This window comes from Sardina pilchardus, chromosome 11 (assembly GCF_963854185.1).
Source record: "Sardina pilchardus chromosome 11, fSarPil1.1, whole genome shotgun sequence".
Classification (NCBI taxonomy): Eukaryota; Metazoa; Chordata; class Actinopteri; order Clupeiformes; family Clupeidae; genus Sardina; species Sardina pilchardus.
In genome coordinates, this window is record NC_085004.1 from 23,397,409 (window position 1) to 23,416,702 (window position 19,294).

The 19,294-nt window shown below is 44.4% G+C and overlaps 2 protein-coding genes and 2 long non-coding RNA genes across 5 annotated transcripts in view; 1 reads left to right on the plus strand and 3 right to left on the minus strand.

Moving 5' to 3' along the window:
* Positions 1-4,913, plus strand: part of plekhg4 (pleckstrin homology domain containing, family G (with RhoGef domain) member 4) — a 61,242-nt gene extending 56,329 nt beyond the window's left edge. Inside the window, exons 17-24 of one of the 2 annotated variants that reach the window (XM_062549885.1) lie at positions 31-255; positions 734-904; positions 1,306-1,486; positions 1,784-1,900; positions 2,024-2,275; positions 2,662-2,858; positions 3,421-3,480; positions 3,691-4,913. In XM_062549885.1, coding sequence (XP_062405869.1) covers positions 31-255; positions 734-904; positions 1,306-1,486; positions 1,784-1,900; positions 2,024-2,275; positions 2,662-2,858; positions 3,421-3,459 — 1,182 coding nt within the window. In that variant the 3' untranslated portion in view covers positions 3,460-3,480; positions 3,691-4,913. The remainder of the gene's footprint in view (positions 1-30; positions 256-733; positions 905-1,305; positions 1,487-1,783; positions 1,901-2,023; positions 2,276-2,661; positions 2,859-3,420; positions 3,481-3,690) is intronic. The other variant, XM_062549884.1, reaches the window with a different exon arrangement.
* Positions 3,863-11,690, minus strand: LOC134096131 (BTB/POZ domain-containing protein KCTD19-like). Its single transcript, XM_062549888.1, has 17 exons — positions 11,302-11,690; positions 10,994-11,141; positions 10,420-10,608; positions 9,782-9,904; positions 9,377-9,581; positions 9,140-9,288; positions 8,926-9,041; positions 8,571-8,713; positions 8,392-8,475; positions 7,913-8,021; positions 6,935-7,523; positions 6,525-6,665; positions 6,277-6,321; positions 5,560-5,711; positions 5,201-5,299; positions 4,982-5,098; positions 3,863-4,460 (listed from the first exon to the last, which is right to left on the minus strand). The coding sequence occupies exons 1-16, from the start codon at positions 11,572-11,574 to the stop codon at positions 5,012-5,014; spliced, it is 2,652 nt and encodes an 883-aa protein (XP_062405872.1). The 5' UTR covers positions 11,575-11,690; the 3' UTR covers positions 3,863-4,460; positions 4,982-5,011.
* A 466-nt stretch (positions 11,691-12,156) lies between these two features.
* LOC134096132 (uncharacterized) lies at positions 12,157-12,882 on the minus strand. The gene is made up of 4 exons (XR_009940707.1): positions 12,789-12,882; positions 12,601-12,700; positions 12,421-12,532; positions 12,157-12,251 (listed from the first exon to the last, which is right to left on the minus strand). It is a non-coding gene; the product is annotated as an uncharacterized LOC134096132 (long non-coding RNA).
* A 1,903-nt stretch (positions 12,883-14,785) lies between these two features.
* Positions 14,786-15,389, minus strand: LOC134095251 (uncharacterized). Its single transcript, XR_009940558.1, has 3 exons — positions 15,274-15,389; positions 15,038-15,089; positions 14,786-14,948 (listed from the first exon to the last, which is right to left on the minus strand). It is a non-coding gene; the product is annotated as an uncharacterized LOC134095251 (long non-coding RNA).
* Positions 15,390-19,294: the final 3,905 nt, after the last annotated feature.

Consider the following 19,294-nt stretch of genomic DNA (forward strand, 5'->3'; position numbering starts at 1 on the left):
TTGACTCCTTTCTTTCTCGTCCACCCGCAGCACAAGCAGCTGGAGCTGGGCGATAAGATGGACCTGGCCTCGTACCTGCTGAAGCCCATCCAGCGCATGAGCAAGTACGCGCTGCTGCTCAAGGACCTCATCAAGGAGGTGAGCGAGGCCCAAGAGCAGGAGCTGTGCTACCTGCGCGCCGCCGCCGAGATGGTCAAGTTCCAGCTGCGCCACGGCAACGACCTGCTCGCCATGGACGCCATCCGCGACTGTGATGTAAGTTGCACCTCATGCTTCCTAGCTGGTAACAGTGCGCTGGTGTTATATTTGTGTAAGCCCAGGGATAAAGATAGTGGACATTAAATGCATGGGCGAGTCCCATGAGAACGCTGAGTGAAAAACATGCCTTGTATCTGGGGGATCAAAAGACAAGTGCTCTACAGACAGGAATGTGTGTTTTACCGCAACCAGTGCACGCAACCAGTAATGTAACCTGTCCACTTCCCGAGGGCTTTCCAGTTTGGCTGCTCATAAGCTTACTGGCAAAAAAAGCATGTTGTTTTCAGTTGACCTGCCATATTTGTACTTTCACTGTACAACTGTTGTTTCGAGTTGCTATGAATACACCACCCCATTCGGATAAGCCTTTCCCCATCTGTTGTGGGCAGAGCCCCCATCTCTGGCCATCAGGATGTGTTTATGATCAGTATAAGGTCAGATGTAAGGCCCTCTCTCCCCGTTGTTGCCCTGCCAGGTCAATCTGAAGGAGCAGGGCCAGCTGGTGAAGCAGGACGAATTCACCATCTGGTATGGGAGGAAAAAGTGCCAGAGACACGTCTTCCTGTTTGAGGACTTGATTCTATTCAGCAAACCCAAGCGCATCGAGGGAGGCCTGGATGTCTACATCTACAAGCACTCGTTCAAGGTAAGATCTAACAATGTGTGTAAATACGTATAGAAATACAGAGCACCTGTCACTGTTTGTTTTAATACTGCAGTGCAGTAGCATACGAAAGTGTTAGCTACAAAGCTAATTTTCACGCCAGCAGAACTTCAGCCTCAGCAGAATGAAGGATAATCTGCCAAGTGGGATGCCTCAGTGCATCTGCTGATCTCAGCAAACTGAAGAGTAATTCCTTAAAACTCAATTGAACACACACACACACACACACACACACACACACACACACACACACACACACACACAAACACACACATTTCAATCCCCTGAAGTCAATATCATGTTATTGTACCTGACCTCAAACCCCACAAGCTGAACTGTTAATTAGGACGACCTTAAACAGAATCCTCTTGATTGTTCTACAGACGGCCGATGTAGGCATGACGGAGACCTCGGGCGAAAACGTCTTGCGCTTCGAGATCTGGTTCCGCAGGAGAACTTCAAAGAACCAGTCGTACATTTTGCAGGCTGGCACGGCCGACATCAAACAAGCCTGGACCTCCGACATTGCCAGGATCCTGTGGCAGCAGGCCACCCGAAACAAAGGTGACTTATAGAGACGGGGCTCTCCTGTTTCACCTGGCAACCCACAACCCCAGCTCCCCAAAAAACATGTTTTATTCAGACGCTCAATCCTCCACTGCCCTGGGCCAAGGGGGAACGTGTCGGGGGCTGTGTGCTATTTGAATCTCACAAGGATTGGTTTACCCTGAGCTCACAGCTATGTGTCAAACATTGAATTTAAATGCAAATTCTCTGGTGCTGCTCCTCGAGGGGCGCGGTCCCTTTTTTTTTTTCGTAACACAAATTGACAGGGTTTTTTTTGTATCTGTTTCAATGCAGAGCTGCGCATGCAGGAGATGGTGTCAATGGGAGTAGGGAACAAGCCCTTCCTGGACATCAAGCCAAGCGATGCTGCCATCAACGACAGGGCTATCGACTACATCATGAAGGGCAGAGGTATTGATTTTCATTTGACTAATATGATCATCTGTCTTACATTGTTCACTGTCTACATTGTTTACATCACTCACAGTGTTATTTGTTGACATCGTTCATAAGTCCCATCTGTTTTTGACCAAGGAGCCAGAACACGGGCGTCTATCGCCGTGTCGCTGTTCGACCACTCCAACCCGTTCAAGCGGGCGGCGTCTGTGAGCACGTCGGTGAACAGCGGCCCCCAGGCGGCCGGTGGGCCCCCCTCCTCCACACTGCTGGGGCCCCTCAACCTGCACATGTACAGCAGCCAGTCGCTGATGCCCGGCGAGCGGCTCATCAGCTCCTGCATCGAGGAGGACGAGCTGGAGCACGAGACCAGCAGCCAGCCCTCCATGAGTACGTTACACATCACACTAAAATAACCAGCACTAATAGAGCTAACAGAGCAAAATAGCAGCCCAGCTCCCATTATCCACTAAGGAACAAATACGTTCCACGGTTTAACGATAACAACAAGACTTCTCCTTAGGTCTTTGAAGGGAGTGTTGCTATTCACACAAACCAACACTAGGGGGAGTTGGGCCTAGTCTAAACAAACTGTGATAAGAGTGCACAGCCAGGGTCAGATATAAGGAAGAAATAGTCAATAAAACACATTTTAAATAATAAAAAAAAAACTACGCTACAAGTATGCATTTTGTCCTGCTTTACATCCATTTTGCACATTTATCCTACACTGTATCTGACCCCTGTGCTGATGATTCTGTGCTGGCTCCCCACAGCCACTGAGAGCTCAGGCTCATCCTCCCAATGTCTGTCAGGTGGCGGCTCCAGTGGCTCGGACAGCGGCTGCGTGTCCAGCCACCTCCCGGAGGCCCTCTCCGAGGAGCCCAGCTCGCCCTGCGAGCCCTCCTGCTACTCGGCCGTCGCCTCGCCCGTGGAGGACAAGCCGCGCTTCAACAGCCAGTACATTTCAGCGGTAAGTGTGTGTGTGTGTGTGTGTGTTTGTGTTGTGGTGGTTGTGCTGGCTTGCTATCAGATTGTTGTAAACCCCATTGTCACTTTGGGCATGTGCTGCTTTTGCTTGCTTGGGTGTAATGAGACTATTTGATGTGACATTGTGCTCTGTCTTGGGATCTGATCATCCATCACAGTCAAAACGGTGTCTACCTAATTCTATCTTCTCCATCGCTACTCTCCTATAAAGGAGGCCCTCTTCCCTCTAATGTGATTAACCCAGACTGAACAACAAATCGAATTAGTTTTGCCTTGTTGAGGGTCGTGATGCCGTCGTTTCACCTGCATGCATTGAGCATGAATGATGCCCTCATGTCATCTCAAACCCTTTTGTAACAGGGGGAAGGACAGAAGTTTAATTCTATTTATACAATTTACTAAAATTAACATACACCCACCCAGACAACTGAAACCCCTAACTGTGACCTTCTTTGTGTGGGTCAGTGGCCTTTGCAACATGTCACAACACCTTTAACATTCCCTTAACCCTCCTGTAACCATCGCTTCTCTCCTTCCATCTACAGAAAGCAGCTCAAATCATAGGCCCATCCACTATAGTGTGATTGCTGTAATCCTGCTTTTGAGTAAGTGAGGCAATGCTTTTCACATGTTTGGCTCACATCACCCATCTCCCTCCATCATTTTAATGCCCATTGCCTAGACAACCAAGCATGACCATATGGAAAAATTTCTCCACGCTCTGTTTTTTTTTTTTTTTGCATCAGCTTGTTTTCATTGGCAGCATGAAAAAGACAACTACGGTGTATAACTCTTGCCCCTGCTTGTTTCTCCAGGTTTAGTATCCAGCTGTTTTCACCAAGAAGACAATGTCAGCCTCAAAGAAGAGGGGGTCAAGCAAGTATTTATTGTTCCTCTGGAGGCCCGCACACGTCATCTGATCTCATCTCATAGAAAGAGCTGGGGATATAGCACTGTTTTATTAAAGCCACTTTGAGCTTTCATAGCTTTTATATCTTCTTCTTTTTTTTTTTTTTTTTTAAGAAAGTTGATTTTAAAATATTCTTGTATTTATCTTCTTTTCAAAAAAGTACTGGCAGAGTAGTGTTGTACTGTACTATACCTGTAACTGTAAATAATTATTGTAGTAGTTTACAATGCAGTTCTGAACTGTTTTCTGTTTCCCTTTGTCTGTTTTTTTACCACTTATGCTGCAGACTGCAAAATGACAAAGCAGAAATACACCCTTTATTATGAAAAGGTTCTTTCTGAGTTTGGATTAAGAGTCTAGTCTACTCTTCAACAGTTCTATGAAAGCAATATGCCTCTCTACTCTGTAAAGGCAACATGACACATCTGACTGTTTTCAGCGTCTTGGTCATCATTGCATGCATGTCTGTTGTTTCTTTCACACGCAACTGACCTGTGGTCAGTGCCCCCTGGGTTTTTATCTGTCGGCGTTGCTGTTGGCGTGACGAGGCCGTCGTGTTTGCCGCTGTTGAAAAGCTTTCCTGATCCACCGCCAGCCTCCTGTTCAGTTCAGCCAGTAGTTGTCGTGAGGGGCTTGATGTGTGTCTTCCTCACATCCCAGAGCGAGTCAGCCTATCTGCTTTGTGCAGGAGGGATGTGATGACAAGAGGCCTGGTTACAACTTTCCCTTTAGAGTCATAAACGTTTCAGTCCCCCCCCCATCTCTCATTGCATTGCTTGCTTTCTTTTCGTTTTCATTGTTGGAATCTGACATTTACAAAAAAAACAAAACAAAAACAATCTGTACAGTGTCTGTAAATAGTCGCACCACTTGGTGCTTTGTGATTCTAGTGTGTAGGAGAGAACTGTGGTAACTTTGTACATGTATGTATTAACCAGCAAAACCAGGGAATCACTAAAGTGCCATTCTTAACTGCAACAGGAGAATACAAAAAAGAAAAGAAAAACGAAGGAAGAAAAAAGAAAATCAAATTTCCATCTGTAGCTGGAGCATGAATGTGTACTCAAGTGTCATATTTCTTAATCCTAACAAGTTCACACATATTTAATAAAGATGGATTGCTTTGTATCTGTAATGGCGTGTTCTTTTCACTCTCTATCTGTCTGTCTGTGTTAGCTGGAGTTTTGACCTCATACCTGTAAATGGCCTGGGCTTGTTGCTGCGTCTTAAGGAAACAGGGTTTCTGTCTGGCAGCAGTGTCTCTCCAGCAGCATCAGGCACTCTGCGTAGCGTCTTGCCAGCGGCAGGGTGAACTGTGTGAATCAGAATGAAACAGCCGTCTAAGATGACCTGCTGGGTGTGACAGTGTTCTTGGCATTCTCAGTGATATACTGTACCATAACTCAGTAGCTCACGTTCAACCACTGCTGTAACTTCTCTCTGTTCTTATGCAGCTTGACTCCGATGAGGCCCAGTAGCTCTTGCAAAGAGTCCTCTGTATTAATCTGATCTGTCTGTGGTGAGAAAATAGCAGGTATTAACAGCAGGTGATCTCTGTGGTGTAGCCTCTGAGTTATTGGCTCACTCTTATTAAAGATCCGACCGGAAGAGATACACTGACAAGGACAGTATACACACATGGCTTTAATCCTTCAAGGAGCTTAATGTACAGAAATGGTCAGGTTGTTAACCAGCTGAGTTTTATTATAAAACTGGATGTTGGCATGTGAAGCAGTATTATGACCAGATAATGTTTTATCAGTAATTTCCTCACCCAGAGGCGATAGATCAGATTAGCTAGGTTTTGAGTGCAGTGTGCTGTATCAAGCCTCTTTGAGTCCAGGATGATACCCGTCAGGAAGGCATGGCCCTCTCGTCCGTAGACCATCTCCTCGTAAGACAGATTGAAGTGGGCAAAGGCCACATCTGGAAGGTAAGAAGATTCAGTTGTTTACCACACACTATTGCAGGAAATACCGCAGAGTCTTTCCAAAGTTTGACTTTGATTCTTCTCCTCTCCAAACAAAGGAGGAGAAACCACAAATCAAACACAGAGGGCCAGTCTGATTGGTCGAATGAATAATTCATACGAAAAGCCTGTGTGCTTGCTCCTCGATGGCTCCAGAGCCAGAAAGTAAATACTCTGGAACGTCAGTGCACATTTTTGAAGAGCCTCAATGGTTTGTTTTAGCTGTCCGTGAGGTATTTTCTCAAATATATGACCTTTTAATAATGAAAGGAGCAGAGCTTGAGGTTTAAGGGGAACAGGACGATGTCATGAAAAGAATCCTATCACTCCCCCTAGTGGTCCAAATCTGCCTTGCACCAAAAACAAACAACTTCAGCTGCCACGGAGTGAGTTGTTATCCTGCCCCTGAAACATAATAGTCATGATTTTGGCCAAAACAACCAGCGCTATCTCGTTTCATGTACTTTTCCGTTCTTTCCATGCAATAAGTAGCGGCACTTCATCAGATGCCAAGAGACTCACCCCGGGGATCTCCCGTTGCAGTCGCAGTCACATGTGGATGGGCAGCTGGTTGGACAGATATACATAATTCATTTATCATCTTTTAAACATGGCGCAGACAGACTGGAATTTCATTGAGTGATTTTTCCAGAGCTAGAGGAAACTGAGTTGTCAGTCTTGTATAATGTCATGGCAGCTACAGCTGGATTGCAGTCCTGTTTCCGAAGTGCGGAGCCCAGAGCCTTGTGTCCCATGCTGTTCATACTCACTGCTGTCTGGATGGGTGCCCGTGTAGATGACGCTGTGGGTGAAGAAGCCACCTGGCTCCCCTCTCCCCAGGACTGGAAGGTGGGTCACCTGGAGCACGCAGCCCCTCAAGGGAAGACCCGTCCAGCTCCACTCCTCTCCTCCTGTGGCAACACAAACACAGTCACAGAGTTTCCTCCAGCTCTTCATTTTCATCGTTTCATCTAGAGAGCTAGAGTCAGGCTATGTCCTACCTTTACCAGTAGCATTGTTCCTGCAACACAGTGCCACAATCGTACCACAGTCATCACTTCATATTGAACTGCTCTATCAATACTGGTAGTCAGTTAGGTTTCACGTGTATGATTAAGGATTAATATCACTGATATGTGAGGTGTGGTGTGGTGTGGTGGGGAGTGAGCTTGTCCTGGACCTGCTGCTGATTCGCTGTCTCTGGCTAGTAGTGATGAATCGGATGACCCAGCACTGTGGCCTGTGCCGCAGGGGCTCGTAGGCCTCGGCAGCTTCTTGATCTTCAGGTTGGGCTGACTCCTGAAGGTCTCCTCCAGTATCTGCACCAGCCGCTCCTTGGGGATGGACTCCTGCGGCGCCCTGTGCGCCGGGGCAACGCGCTGCTGTGTGGACGCGGGGATGTTGCTGCTGAGCCTCTGGAGCAGGCTCTTCAGGCAGGTGCCGCGGATCTTCTGGAGCAAGCTCCTGATGGAGCTCGAGAGATCATCAGTGGCACTCGCGGTGTTGGCTGCATTGCTGACACTGTTGCCGGTGCCTGTAGAAGGCCCAGCGTTGCAGGCTTGCTTTTCTCTGGAGGTTTCTGAAAGGCCCGGGAAGACACCTTGGGCTTGCCCCAGGTTCTTGCTTTTAGAAGGACTGTGATTGATTGGTAAGGAAACAACAATAGGCTCCTCTGAGTTGGGTCTACTTGACGAGTCTCCCATGAGCAAGTATGAGTAGTCTGGGCTCTCTCGCAGCAGTGTGTCTTGTTCACTGAAGTCCATGCTCTCCTGTGAAAAGTAAAGGATCATACACATGCTTTGTCACAGTCTATCAATCTCCACCTGTGTACTATGTTGTTGTTTTACCACTCGTGATCCCCACAGTGAGTAACATGAATGCACCCTCAGGCGATTAAAGCTGATTTGTGATTAAAATGTTTCCCACAGACACAGAAAGATATTCAGTGACAGTTGTTCATATTGAGTTCCATGGATGTGGCGGCACTTATCACATTATATCTGCTGAGCATGGGAGCTTCAATTTCTTAGAGCCGATGGTTGATTTTTTGCTGACAGTATTACATTTTATGAAGTGAGCTGCACCACCATTGCCAAATCAAGTATTACCACATTGTTGGTATTTGATATGGGATTATGTGAGGCAGGCCGGTACAAACCTCATCAGATGATATCCCCAGAAAGCGGTCTTCATCCAGAGACAGGGATGCAGCCAAAGACGAGGAGGACGACCCATCACTGCTGTGGCCCTTCCCTCTACACCAGGCCCTGAGAGTAGGAGCTAAGTGATGAGGGTTGCATGGACCTATTTCAATTTGCATTGAAACGTTTAGAAGTGTATGTAAATGTATGTGAAGATTACAAAACATAGCTTGCACTACTTCCATGGACTGCTTTCAGTACCTACGAATGCCCCAAAATACAATTCAACACAGACAAAATAGACATATCATTGATTATATGCTGTTATATTGTTTATAGTATTTGCATATGTTTTCTTTCTGTACAGAGACACCAATGGCTGGAGATAAAGTCCTTGGGTGTGTTAATATTATTTTGCCAATAAAAAAAAAATATTCTGATTTTGACTGATGGACCGAGTGACATTCACTAGAGGTTAACATGATTAGACCTTCACCTGTAGTCTGAGCAGTCCTCCAAAGCTCCAGTGAGGGCTGGGATCTGGAAGGCTTCAACCTCCTGGCAGAGCAAAGGCCACTCTCTGGAAAAGATCAGCACAGACTTAACTCTGTTGACAGTGTTTGCCACAGGGATGGATATTTACTCTACAGGACTGCTTAAAATACGGGCCTTTACCTAAAGTCGGCTGGAAGTAACAGACGGCCAGATCTGAGGAAGTTTAAGATATGACGGAATATTTGCCCGTCACCTTTAACATGCAGGCTCTGACCAAAGCAGATCCAGTTGACCTTACTAGAGTTAGACAGCAGCTCTGGATACTGAAGGCAGGAACAGAATTAAGTAGACATGACCGAATGAACTGCAGCAGCCAGACATGTTTCACACAATGCAATCAAATGGAGAACCAAACCACTAACTCACACAAATGTTCCTTGTGATTTATTTGTCATAACAAATAAGCAGTTTTAAAGCATAAGAGGCAGATTAAAAGACATTGTTAAAGCAAAAAACACTGTAACATTTCACGTACCTTCAAGAGAGTCTGCAAATAAGTGGCGTACCAGTGTGTTCCAACGTAAACTTTTACAATTTTATAAACCGTGCATGCCGCCACTGAAGCAGACCATGGCTTTGCAGTAAATACACCTATAAAACGGTCCCGGGGAAAACACCATCCCAGTGTTACAAGCAAGGAAAACCATTTTTTAACAAGACTCTTGGTTTAACTTTGTGCAATGTCTCACTTTTTGAGGTTTTCCTCTTCTGCAGAAACTGGAACAAGGCCTCCTTGAAAGCCTGGTAGGCCCCATCCTGCCTTTCCAGGTACTCACATACGCCAGACAGCTGAGAGGCCTCCTCTGTCAGAGGCAGACTGCATGTTCCCAGCCAATCCCTAAAACAACATCAAAACGTCATGAGGAAGGAGTGCCTCTGTCATTGTATCTGCATCTCAAAATGTTTTATCTGTGAAATAGCCTTACTGCACGTGTTGGAAAACAACTCCAGAGCCTGTTACGTAAAGCCTGCTCCCCTCGAGATTGCTGTCTATGTGAAGCTGACCCAGCGAAGAATCAGGGTACTTCACTAACAGGTCAAAGGTCATGATATATAAAGGTCGCGCAACAGATTCCAAGCCTGACATTTGGGGTGTATCCAGAAGTACGGACGGAGAGTTACTATTTAGCTCTGAGGGGAGATAGTAGATGTTATTAAATGTCACAGCAGCTGGAATACTGGAGATAAACATCAAGTACTATAATTAAATCAAGCTCCCATTAAATGTAATGTCCAGGGACACTCTGAACTCTGAGAGGGAACAAGTAACCCCTACTACTTTTCAACTAACAGACCCGTGGCCTTAATGAATTCTGTGAAACGTGTCTCACCACATTGTTCCTGCAGTGTTTCCATGAACTCTGTCATGCCAACCATTTTTGCCTCGCTGCTCAGCAGCTCATAATCACCGAAATGCTCTGGCAGTAAGATCTTTCCCGTACGCAGGAAATTAGCTGTAATGAAACAAAACAAACGCAGGTCCTTCTTATATCAGCCACTACCAGCTGCTAGCACTCACTTTGTTGACCTATCATCATCACCACTGACAAGGCATATGAATGGAATGCCTATCTTTGAACAATGATGGATAAGTTGTATTGAGCAGAAATGGACAAAAAACGTTTAGAAAAGGACAAAAAATATAACTCCACACAATCATTTAGTGCAAATACTCTGATGTTCATTCCTGTCAGTGCCACAGACTAGTATTTATTTATTTTTGATAGCCAGAGAATTAAATGAACTGAAATATTCTACAGCTATCTATGTAAGTCTACTCCTGAGAGGTTTAAGCACTGACACATGGCAAGGTTCTCAAAAAAAAAAAAAAAAAAACTTTTACAATATATTGTAGACATTGTGTGACAAACAAGTCAATCTGGTAGTGGCAGCCTACCATTTCAGTCAAAGATGACATAAAATAGGCACAGTGGGCAGAGAAGGCTACCGTTAAAATGAGGAGACTTGCCTATGAACCTAAAGAGACGGCTCCCACATTCAATGACAGCTGTATCATCACATAGCCACAACAGGTTGTCCTGTGTCACCAAGCTGGGATGTAATCGAAGCTGCTCCAGTGGAATGAAGCAGTACATCACCTCATCTTCAGTGTCCACCAGAGGTTTCCCCACCAGTCCCAGCGGTATAGCATCATGCACTAATGGAAATTACAAAAATACAAACAGATTAAAATGAAGATGATGATTAACTAAGAGTCCCTAAAGGTAACTAACAAATCAGGTATTTAGACATAAATTTAAGTTCTATGATTTCAGAAAAAATGTTTGAATATGTAGAAATGCAACATAATGGAGAAATAACAGATCTTTACCTATTTGTTGATTTATGGATCGGGCTAATATAACACTTTAAGCTTTCTCTATTTTATTACAGGCATGATTTTATTTTTTAATTCTAACAAATACTTATTTGAAAGGATTTGCTGTGGGACTGACACAAGTCTTGGATTGGCTGGTCTGGTACACTACCAGGTATAATATTCCATGTATGTCTGGTCGCAGACAGCAGAGGGCATTGCTTACCTGTGAAGACTGGGCTGGCCACAGATTCAGGTTGTTTAGGATTACAAAGTCGTGTTTTCCAGTAATACATAGTAGCTCTTTCTGTGACCTGTAGGTCAACTGGGCGTGCACGTAAGAAATGCTTGCCTGACTGACGGTTTTCCAACGCCTTCGAAGAAAGAAACATATTGTTTACTTGCTTTATATTTGCTTATTTTGTGATAACTGTAGGCCTTACAGGACCACTGACACATAATCCGTTAGCCGCGAAGGAGGCTATCTGTTGCTAAAGTTAGATTAGCTAACGGTTTGATAAAGTTATCACTCACCTGCTGCAATGATGCAAGACGTAGAGTTGATGCCAGCTCATATAAAATATTGATCTCAGATATGCAAGAGGTGGCAAGTTTACCGGTGTGTATGTAATAATGTAGGTGTCTGAAGGTGAAGCCATCTCTGTCTAGAAATAGTCTTGCATGATCATTGAAGACAGATTCTTTCAGTAACAAGGACTCCTGAAAACAGGAGAGTCGGCTTATCGGGATGGAGTAAAAGCATCCACCAACATTGAAGCTGCAACTTTTCGTGTCTTCCTCCGCCATGAGGACAAAGAAGAGGTCTCTGCCGCAGTTAAATCCAGTCTCAACCCAGGTAAGTAATGTTAATCGGAGTAATTTACGAGATAATATATAAGATATTGCATTCAAGATCAATAGCAAACAGTTATGTGAACATTAGCCATGTTAGCTATTCAAGCGAAGTTTCCTAAACTAGCTGCTAGCTGTTAGCTAGTCAATGTTTGCTGAAGCAAAAAAGGAGAAATCACTTGATCCGCATATGAAAATAAACGTATACATGCACCACCTATTCAAGACTTAGTAAGGTTAAATATATCCTGTATAGTTAGGTTCATTAGATATGTAACATTAAATAATTAAGATGCCAATTTTCTCTTTCATCATTATAAAAAGCCGTTTCAGTGTGGAACGTGCCATGGATTGAACTAGTGGCGCGTGCTTGTTGGAAACTGTGTGACGGTGTCATCTGATATCTGAGAATTTCTGTGAACGAGCTGTGAGATCAAGTGCTAATATTCCTTCGTAATCAAAGTAAAAAAAATATTTGTTGAGATTCTCAATAACCACAAAACAGCAATGCTAATTCACTTTATTTTCCAAGTTCTTCTCATCATAAGCTACTTGTAAGCAGACAGTTTCCATCAGGTGGTGTCTTCATTGCTTGTCCTCCAGCTCTTGTCAGAGATAGACTCTGTAGGGACCTGTGGAAAATATTCTGACATTAGCTAATTCAGACATGTCATGTATTTTAAGGAGAAACACAATTGTGTAACTTCGCAATGACATATACTTGTAGGTCGCCTAACTTCTCTCCACTACCCTCGTAAATTAACAGCTGTCCCCATCACAATGCTGGACCACCAGACCCACCTGTGAGTTGCTTGTAGGATGTCCATTGAGTCTTTTAACTCCTTCAAATGTTTCTCTTCAGCCTCCAGCACTTTCCCTTGCAGTTGCAAACAACTTTGCCATTGTCTGTGAACTATTAAAAAGTCAACCGTGGATTTGTGCAGAATCTGCCTTTAGAATGAGACTGTTTTAAAAACTCACTGTTATTCCAGGAGGAGTTGTCTTCTCTCAACTTATGTATCTCATGTTTTAACTTGATGTTGTCCATCAGAGCTGTGACAAGCTGTTTCTGAAGACATGTCTGAGTAATACATTATAACAAAATAATTAAGTATGTGCCTCAGTACTTCATGTGCATATTAATATGTAAAACTTTTAGATCCACAGACCAGTTGTGATTTCTGGGTTAGTGCCTCCTGCAGATGACCAACTTCTCTGTGATCACGACCCTCTTTTCTGTTCTCTTTTATTGTTACACTTTCATTACCACCTGCGTCTCTTTTTTCCTCTATCTCTTGATGGGAGGATGACTTCAGTTTGGACAGGATACTGTAGGCTTGTTCTGTATAAAAGATGATAATAATGTGGTAGTAACAACGGTAATGCTACTTGACTTGTGTGCCTGAAACAGTATAATGGTGTCAAAATTATATCCTCATTGCAACTTATATTGTGTCAGTAGAAAATACTTGATTTGCTAAAGTTGTTAGTATATAACATTATGGTATAACATTGTCACATGCTACATCATGTCTGCAGGTGAGAGGAACAGCATGCAGCCCCCACCTAGAAAGTTGGGGTTGAGATGAAGAGAGAACTCGCCACTCCAGTGCCTGTCGACAAGGTCCAGTAGGCCCCTCAGGACGGCAGCCAGCTCAGAGATGTGAGGAGGGAGTGGAGGACTACCACACAGAGAGCTGCTGCCACCTTCTGACAGTCCAGACACCTGAGGAACGACAGGTCCACGGTCAGTAGCTGCCAAGTGAGTTCTGACATTTCCTGAATGTGGAATAGAGATTCTCCTGCCTACATCTTATGGCCTAGACTCTAGGGGAATGCTCCCATGCATCCCGTGTTTGATACTGTAATTTCCCAACTATTAGCTGCAGATTATAGGTTGATTTTGCAAAATTTCCTCAGCTATGAGGTTAATACACGGGGGCAGTTACAGTAATATGGTATACATATGGTTTTGTTTCTTTTAACTTGCATAAAACATTGTCCTGCGGCTTATACACAATGCAGCTAATACACTGAAAATTACTGTAGTGTACATCAAAATTTAATGAAGCAAAGTCAAATTTGATCAAAACTAACATATTAACACATGAAATAACATGAAATGCATTATATTTTGAAATAACTCGCCCTTTAATATGTTTATGTAGATCTTAATTAATGCACAATTAATTGTAATTTTAATGTTAAGAAATTTCCCTGAAACCATGTGCACTCTCCAGTAGCACTGGTGATCTGTTTCCTCTGAACTTGTCAGCTGAAAAGATAGACCTTGCTGGTTTCTGTGGGTTCCTCTCGACTGTGAGTCATCAGTTGTGATGTAGAGATCTGTCTGTTGTGGTCTAAGAGAGAAGTGGGCTGCGGTGTTTTCATCAGGCCTACGGGAGAGACAGATGCTGGTGGAGCCATTAAGTTGATAGCTTTATCTTCCGAATACTGCTTTGGCTTCAGTGCGCTGTTATAGCCTTCCACCTCTAGAGGTCTGTCTTCAGAAAGACTTGGATGGAAGGCATTCCACAGCTGAGACACGCCACCGGCATGATAGTCAATGGTAGATCTATCTGGAACAATAGCTGCTATTTCCAGATCTGCAGGAAGAATAGGCATATGACAAATTACTGTAATGTAATGGCAAAAACCTCTATTTAGAATACATGTTCTGTGGACAAAAAAGGTCAATAAAACCTCTGTCCTCCTCTACAATTATGCCCCCTTGTGGCTAAATCTAGATTTGATCATTTTGCTACAGTACATTTGGCCCAGAGCACTATTACTAATACTAATACTACATGTTGCCACCTCATTGTACAAAAGACACAATCATGCATTGTGCAAATCTTTACATGCTATCACTTCAATAAATAGATTAAATGGGAGTTAATCCAAATGCATGGCTGTTGCCTTGTTGATCCTCTATGCTTGCTTACCGGTGGTGAGTTGAACCAGTCTGTTGATGCTGGCCTCCATCTCTGTCTGGAAGTGTGCTATGTTAGTGAGCGTGTGCGGAGCAGCATCTGATGTGATGGGCCACTTGTTAGGGCTCTGGTATTTAGTCTGTGTTTGCCCACTAAGATCATGACCCAGTAAGAACTTGTCTGACCTTTCTGGAGAGGGTCTTGTGAAAATTGCCTGTTTCTTTGAGCATTTATCCTCCACTAGACTGGTGCTATCTATACACAAGTCTTTGTGTGAAGTCTGGATGTTTATGTAGTCCTCGAGAAAGGTCACCCTCCGTTTTTCTTTTGGGGACTTTGGAGAAAGAGTTGTGAGCAGTGACGACAAGTGTGTGGCTCTTGGAAGTGGTTGGTATTCTGAAACACAGCAAGACTAGAGTGTAACCCTCTTGAAATCTAAGCTATTGTAGTCAGACCAAAATCATAGAGCCAAACAAGGCTCTTACCTTCCGTACAGCTTGCAGGCTTAAAGACTTTTGAGGAGTCCTGTAGAGAGTCCTGAAATGTAGTAGGTATATTTGTGTAAAATGTGCAGCAATTAGCAGCCGTAGTTTTTTAGTATGATTACTGTAAGAGAACCAAGGCAGTAGCATGCATTTGTATGTTTAGCAAGCAATGGTGTGTGTGTGTGTGTGTGTGTGAGTGTGTCAGCCAGAAAGAAAGAATAAGCTTAGTGTCATACCTGTGTGGCGCTAGCTGTTTTGTTAGGTAAATGTTTCTCTGTTTTGAATTCCCCCTCCGCCATTGTGTTGTGTTATCTTTGAACTCTAAAATAGCAGGATCAGTTGGGGTTAGCATCAACCTGCCTCTGTAAGTGTACACAGACTTTTCCAAGTTAAAGACAATGGCAGTGTCACTTTGGCACCCTAACTTGCATTTCAATAGATGTTTTGGTGTCCCTTGAAGATCATATTTTGTCTGTTTGCATTGCTTTGTCCTGTTTCTCATATAAAAGACGATCACAGAACACAGTTTCCGTGCCCAACTGACTGTCTCGCTCACTTGAACATAATGATCTCCCCGATTTCCTGGTCCTTTTCAACTTCCATTATCACAGCATCTCACCTCTCAGTGTCTGTCTGAAGACCTTTTCTCTCTTCTCCGCACCACTGCCTCTCATTCAGAGTACAGCGCCTCCCGCATACTCAGTCTGCAGTCCTTGACAACAACTTGCCCGTTTGTAGAAAAAAAAGAAAACTCTGCCTGCTATTATTAAACAACTTAAGGCAGAAAGGCCCCCGTCTGGTCCCAAAACCCACACCGTAAAAAACAAGCTTTGCTTCCTTGCTTTGCTGCAAGCATTGTTGGTAGCCATGGATACGACGGCGAGGGGCCAAACATCGGTGTAGGTGAGGGTGTGGAGTCTTGACAGATCTAATGAGGAGCAGTTTAGCAGGTAAAGCCATTTAAAGCCGAAAGCATGATTTCATTTGTTAGCATTTACCAGCCTTTACTTTCGTGTAAAAGTGTAGCATTTTTAACACATTTAATAAATATTCAACAGTTACATTAGTATCTCAGAAATGGATTATCACATCATTTAACACATATAAACAGATCTGATCAGAATTTTAATCGGAATGAAAGAGGTGGTGTATTCCATTCCTATTCTGATTTAACAGCCATGTATACTGGTGCGGTCAGTTGTAATAGTTTTATTGGAATGACAAAAAAGAACTATCCATGTAAACCCACCATGTGTTGTGTTTTTATGCCCTTTGCTAGCACAGAGTGACCTCTGCAATGCACAATTGCAACACAAACGTATGAATGACAGTGCAGTAATACTGATCATGTCAAAAACAGCATGACACATTACTGATGAAGACGTTTGTAACGTCGAAACGTTAATGTCAATGTTTTGCACCTTTTAAATAAATACAAAAGAAGACATCTGCGTTGCACCGGCATTCCTCTTCTTAGCATGACACATTACTCATGCAAATCCCACTTTTGTCAGCGAGCACATTCCGAGCCTGCTCCCTGCAGATTGGCATGTGTGTATTACAGGCGTACTGCTCTTCTTTGGCTCGCGGGGCATGCGTCATGTTTAGAGAGCAAACACAAGGCCTAGTCAGAGTTTGGGTGGATGCTCACATGTCAAAAGTAAACCTCACTGTTCCTCCTCAGATGACCTGCTCTTGCCCCTCTTCCACGTGAAAAAAAAAAAAAAAAAAACCTCCTCACTGCAGGTGCCTGTTATTCTTGCAGAGCCGTGCGTGTTTGGAGAGCAAACACCTGTTCTCCAGGGAGGATTATTCAGGAGTCAGGAATGGTCTGACTGAGTAGGTCAGTCAGCGACACAGGGCAGGACCAAGCACTGCCCCACCATGATAAGGCACTGCTCAGCCAACACTGGGCATGCCCAAGGTTGTTCAGAGCTCATTGTGTGTGTGTGGCAGAGAGATTTGGAAAGGGCACGTTTGTGGGAGAGTTGGAGCGTGTGTGTGTGTGTGTGTGTGTGTGTTTGTATCTATTTTGATAATGATGTGAGTTGTGAAATGATATGGGATTGCACCACATATTGCCTTCTGACATCTATTACTTGTTCACTTCTGGTGAAGAAACATTGATTTCATCGGAACACTTACCAACATGTTTGCGCCTGTTCTCACTTCTCTTTTTATAATTTGGCACTCGAGTTATCTTATGTTTATTCAGCATTTGTATTCTGCTGTTACCACTTAAATGGAAGATTTCTTTAACATGGCCTTATTTGACGCAGCTGTTTAATTTTCTTTTAAATCAAACAGAACAGTGTTGCATTAACAAAATGGCAGACCTAATAAAATAATGTTTTTCTTGAGTTGTTTAGAGGGCTTTTAGAGCATTTTGTTTGGTTCTTTATTGGCTTTTGCATAATAGAACAGTCGTTCATTTTCTGGAACACATTTGTTACGTAAAACTAAACCAACAAATATAGATGAAAGAAAATGGAACAAGTTTATTTCAGATTAAACAGCTGACATCATGTGCTGATTTGTGCATGTGTGATTGACCTGATTTGAGTGCAACTGGAACTGACACCCTGAACACAGTGTTTACACAATTAACTCTTTCCATTTTCAAAAAATGGAAAAATGCATATATTAGTGGACCAAAATGTCCGAGTTGTTACTAAAAGACCATGCACTTTTCCGAGGCATCCAGAGGCAGCCATTAGTAGGTTAGTATTCGGTCCATCTGACCTCTCCAGCCCCTTATCACAGGCCTCGCCCAGGGGGGACTCTCAGACAAACTTAGACTTGGAGCAGGGGCTTAACCCCCCCCACCCTCCCCCATGACAGAGTGCCGTCCTGTCATCGGCATCCGCCGAGTGAACCGCTGCCGCTGCCACCCCGGCTTCCTGGCCTCGGTGAAAAGTTCTAGTTCTGTCGGCTTGGAGACAGAACCGCCCCAGGCTGTCTTCAGCCGACATGTGCAGCCGCTTATGTCAACAGAGGCGCCCGAGTCTGGCGGAGCCTGGCCCGCCGCGGGGCCGAGGTAGCAAGTAATTAATCAGGCTGCGTTTATCGCAGCCACCGCTGCCGCAACAGCCTGCGGAGCGGCGACGGCTCGCCCCCGACGAGGGGAGCACGTTTGACTTGTCTGCGATGCTATTCATCAACCCGCGACGGCAGGCAACAAAGGTTGGGCTTGAAAACGGATCGCCCGGTTGCACTAGATATGTTTTTGATTAGAGGCTTCCAAGGAGATGTCCCAAACAAGCGTTGCCATGAAGTGTGTGTGTTTGGTTACAAACAGTGGAGGGAGAGGAGGACGGCTGGAGCCAGGTGCCGAAGTGTTATTTTGTGTACGGCTTGGGCTGCCATGACGACAAGGGACTCGCGTCAGCTTCCTGTTCCTCTCCCCCCGCAGTTAGCTGGGGCTGCTGCTGCGGAGCGACCGAGGTCTGCTGCTCCACTCGGGCTGGGAGAGAGGCAGCGCATGCTGCTAGTAGCAAGACTGGTCACACACACACTCTCTCTCTTTCTCTCTCTCTCTCTCTCTCTGTCTCTCTCTTCCACACACACACATACACACAGACTCACACACCAATGCCCACCCAGCTTGATGTTATTGTGGAACATTAGACCCTGCTAGTGGGCAGCGGAGAGTGTCTCGTCCATCCTCAAGTCACAATTCCCTCCTTGTGGCTGAGTGGAACTGGCAGAACACTGAAGCCCTTCCCTACAGGGCGTACCGTGGCAGATGTGTTATTTCTGTGTCCAAATGCTTCCTCGAGCGGGAGCACTCAGGCAGGTTTGTGACTGTAACCTGAGATTATAGGCTGTTTCTCCGACTTCCTACATTTATTCGTCCACTCGAGAGGGTCATAACTGACTTACAAAGTGTACTGCAACTAGCGAGTGGACGGTTGTCCTGGTGCACAACAGCCAAGCAACGAGGAATGAAATACGGCAAGGCTACATTACTTCCTGAATGTCAAACTGACTGCGAATAGCAGAACAGACAGTGAAAAGTGGGCAGAAATTTAATTTGGAGAAATTCTTAGCTTGTTGCACAACCCCCCAACACCCTCTGACTTTCGACTGTGGTTATTTTCTAATTTACTTAGGAACGATTATGGTAGGCTGTGCATTTCTGAAGCACTGTTCTTTTTTTGTATCCTTATTGGATTTCACATGAAGTGCTTCACTCTTTGTGAGGATTTAAGTCATTTGGTGCGCAGTGCAAAATTGTCAGTGAAATGATTACCTTTG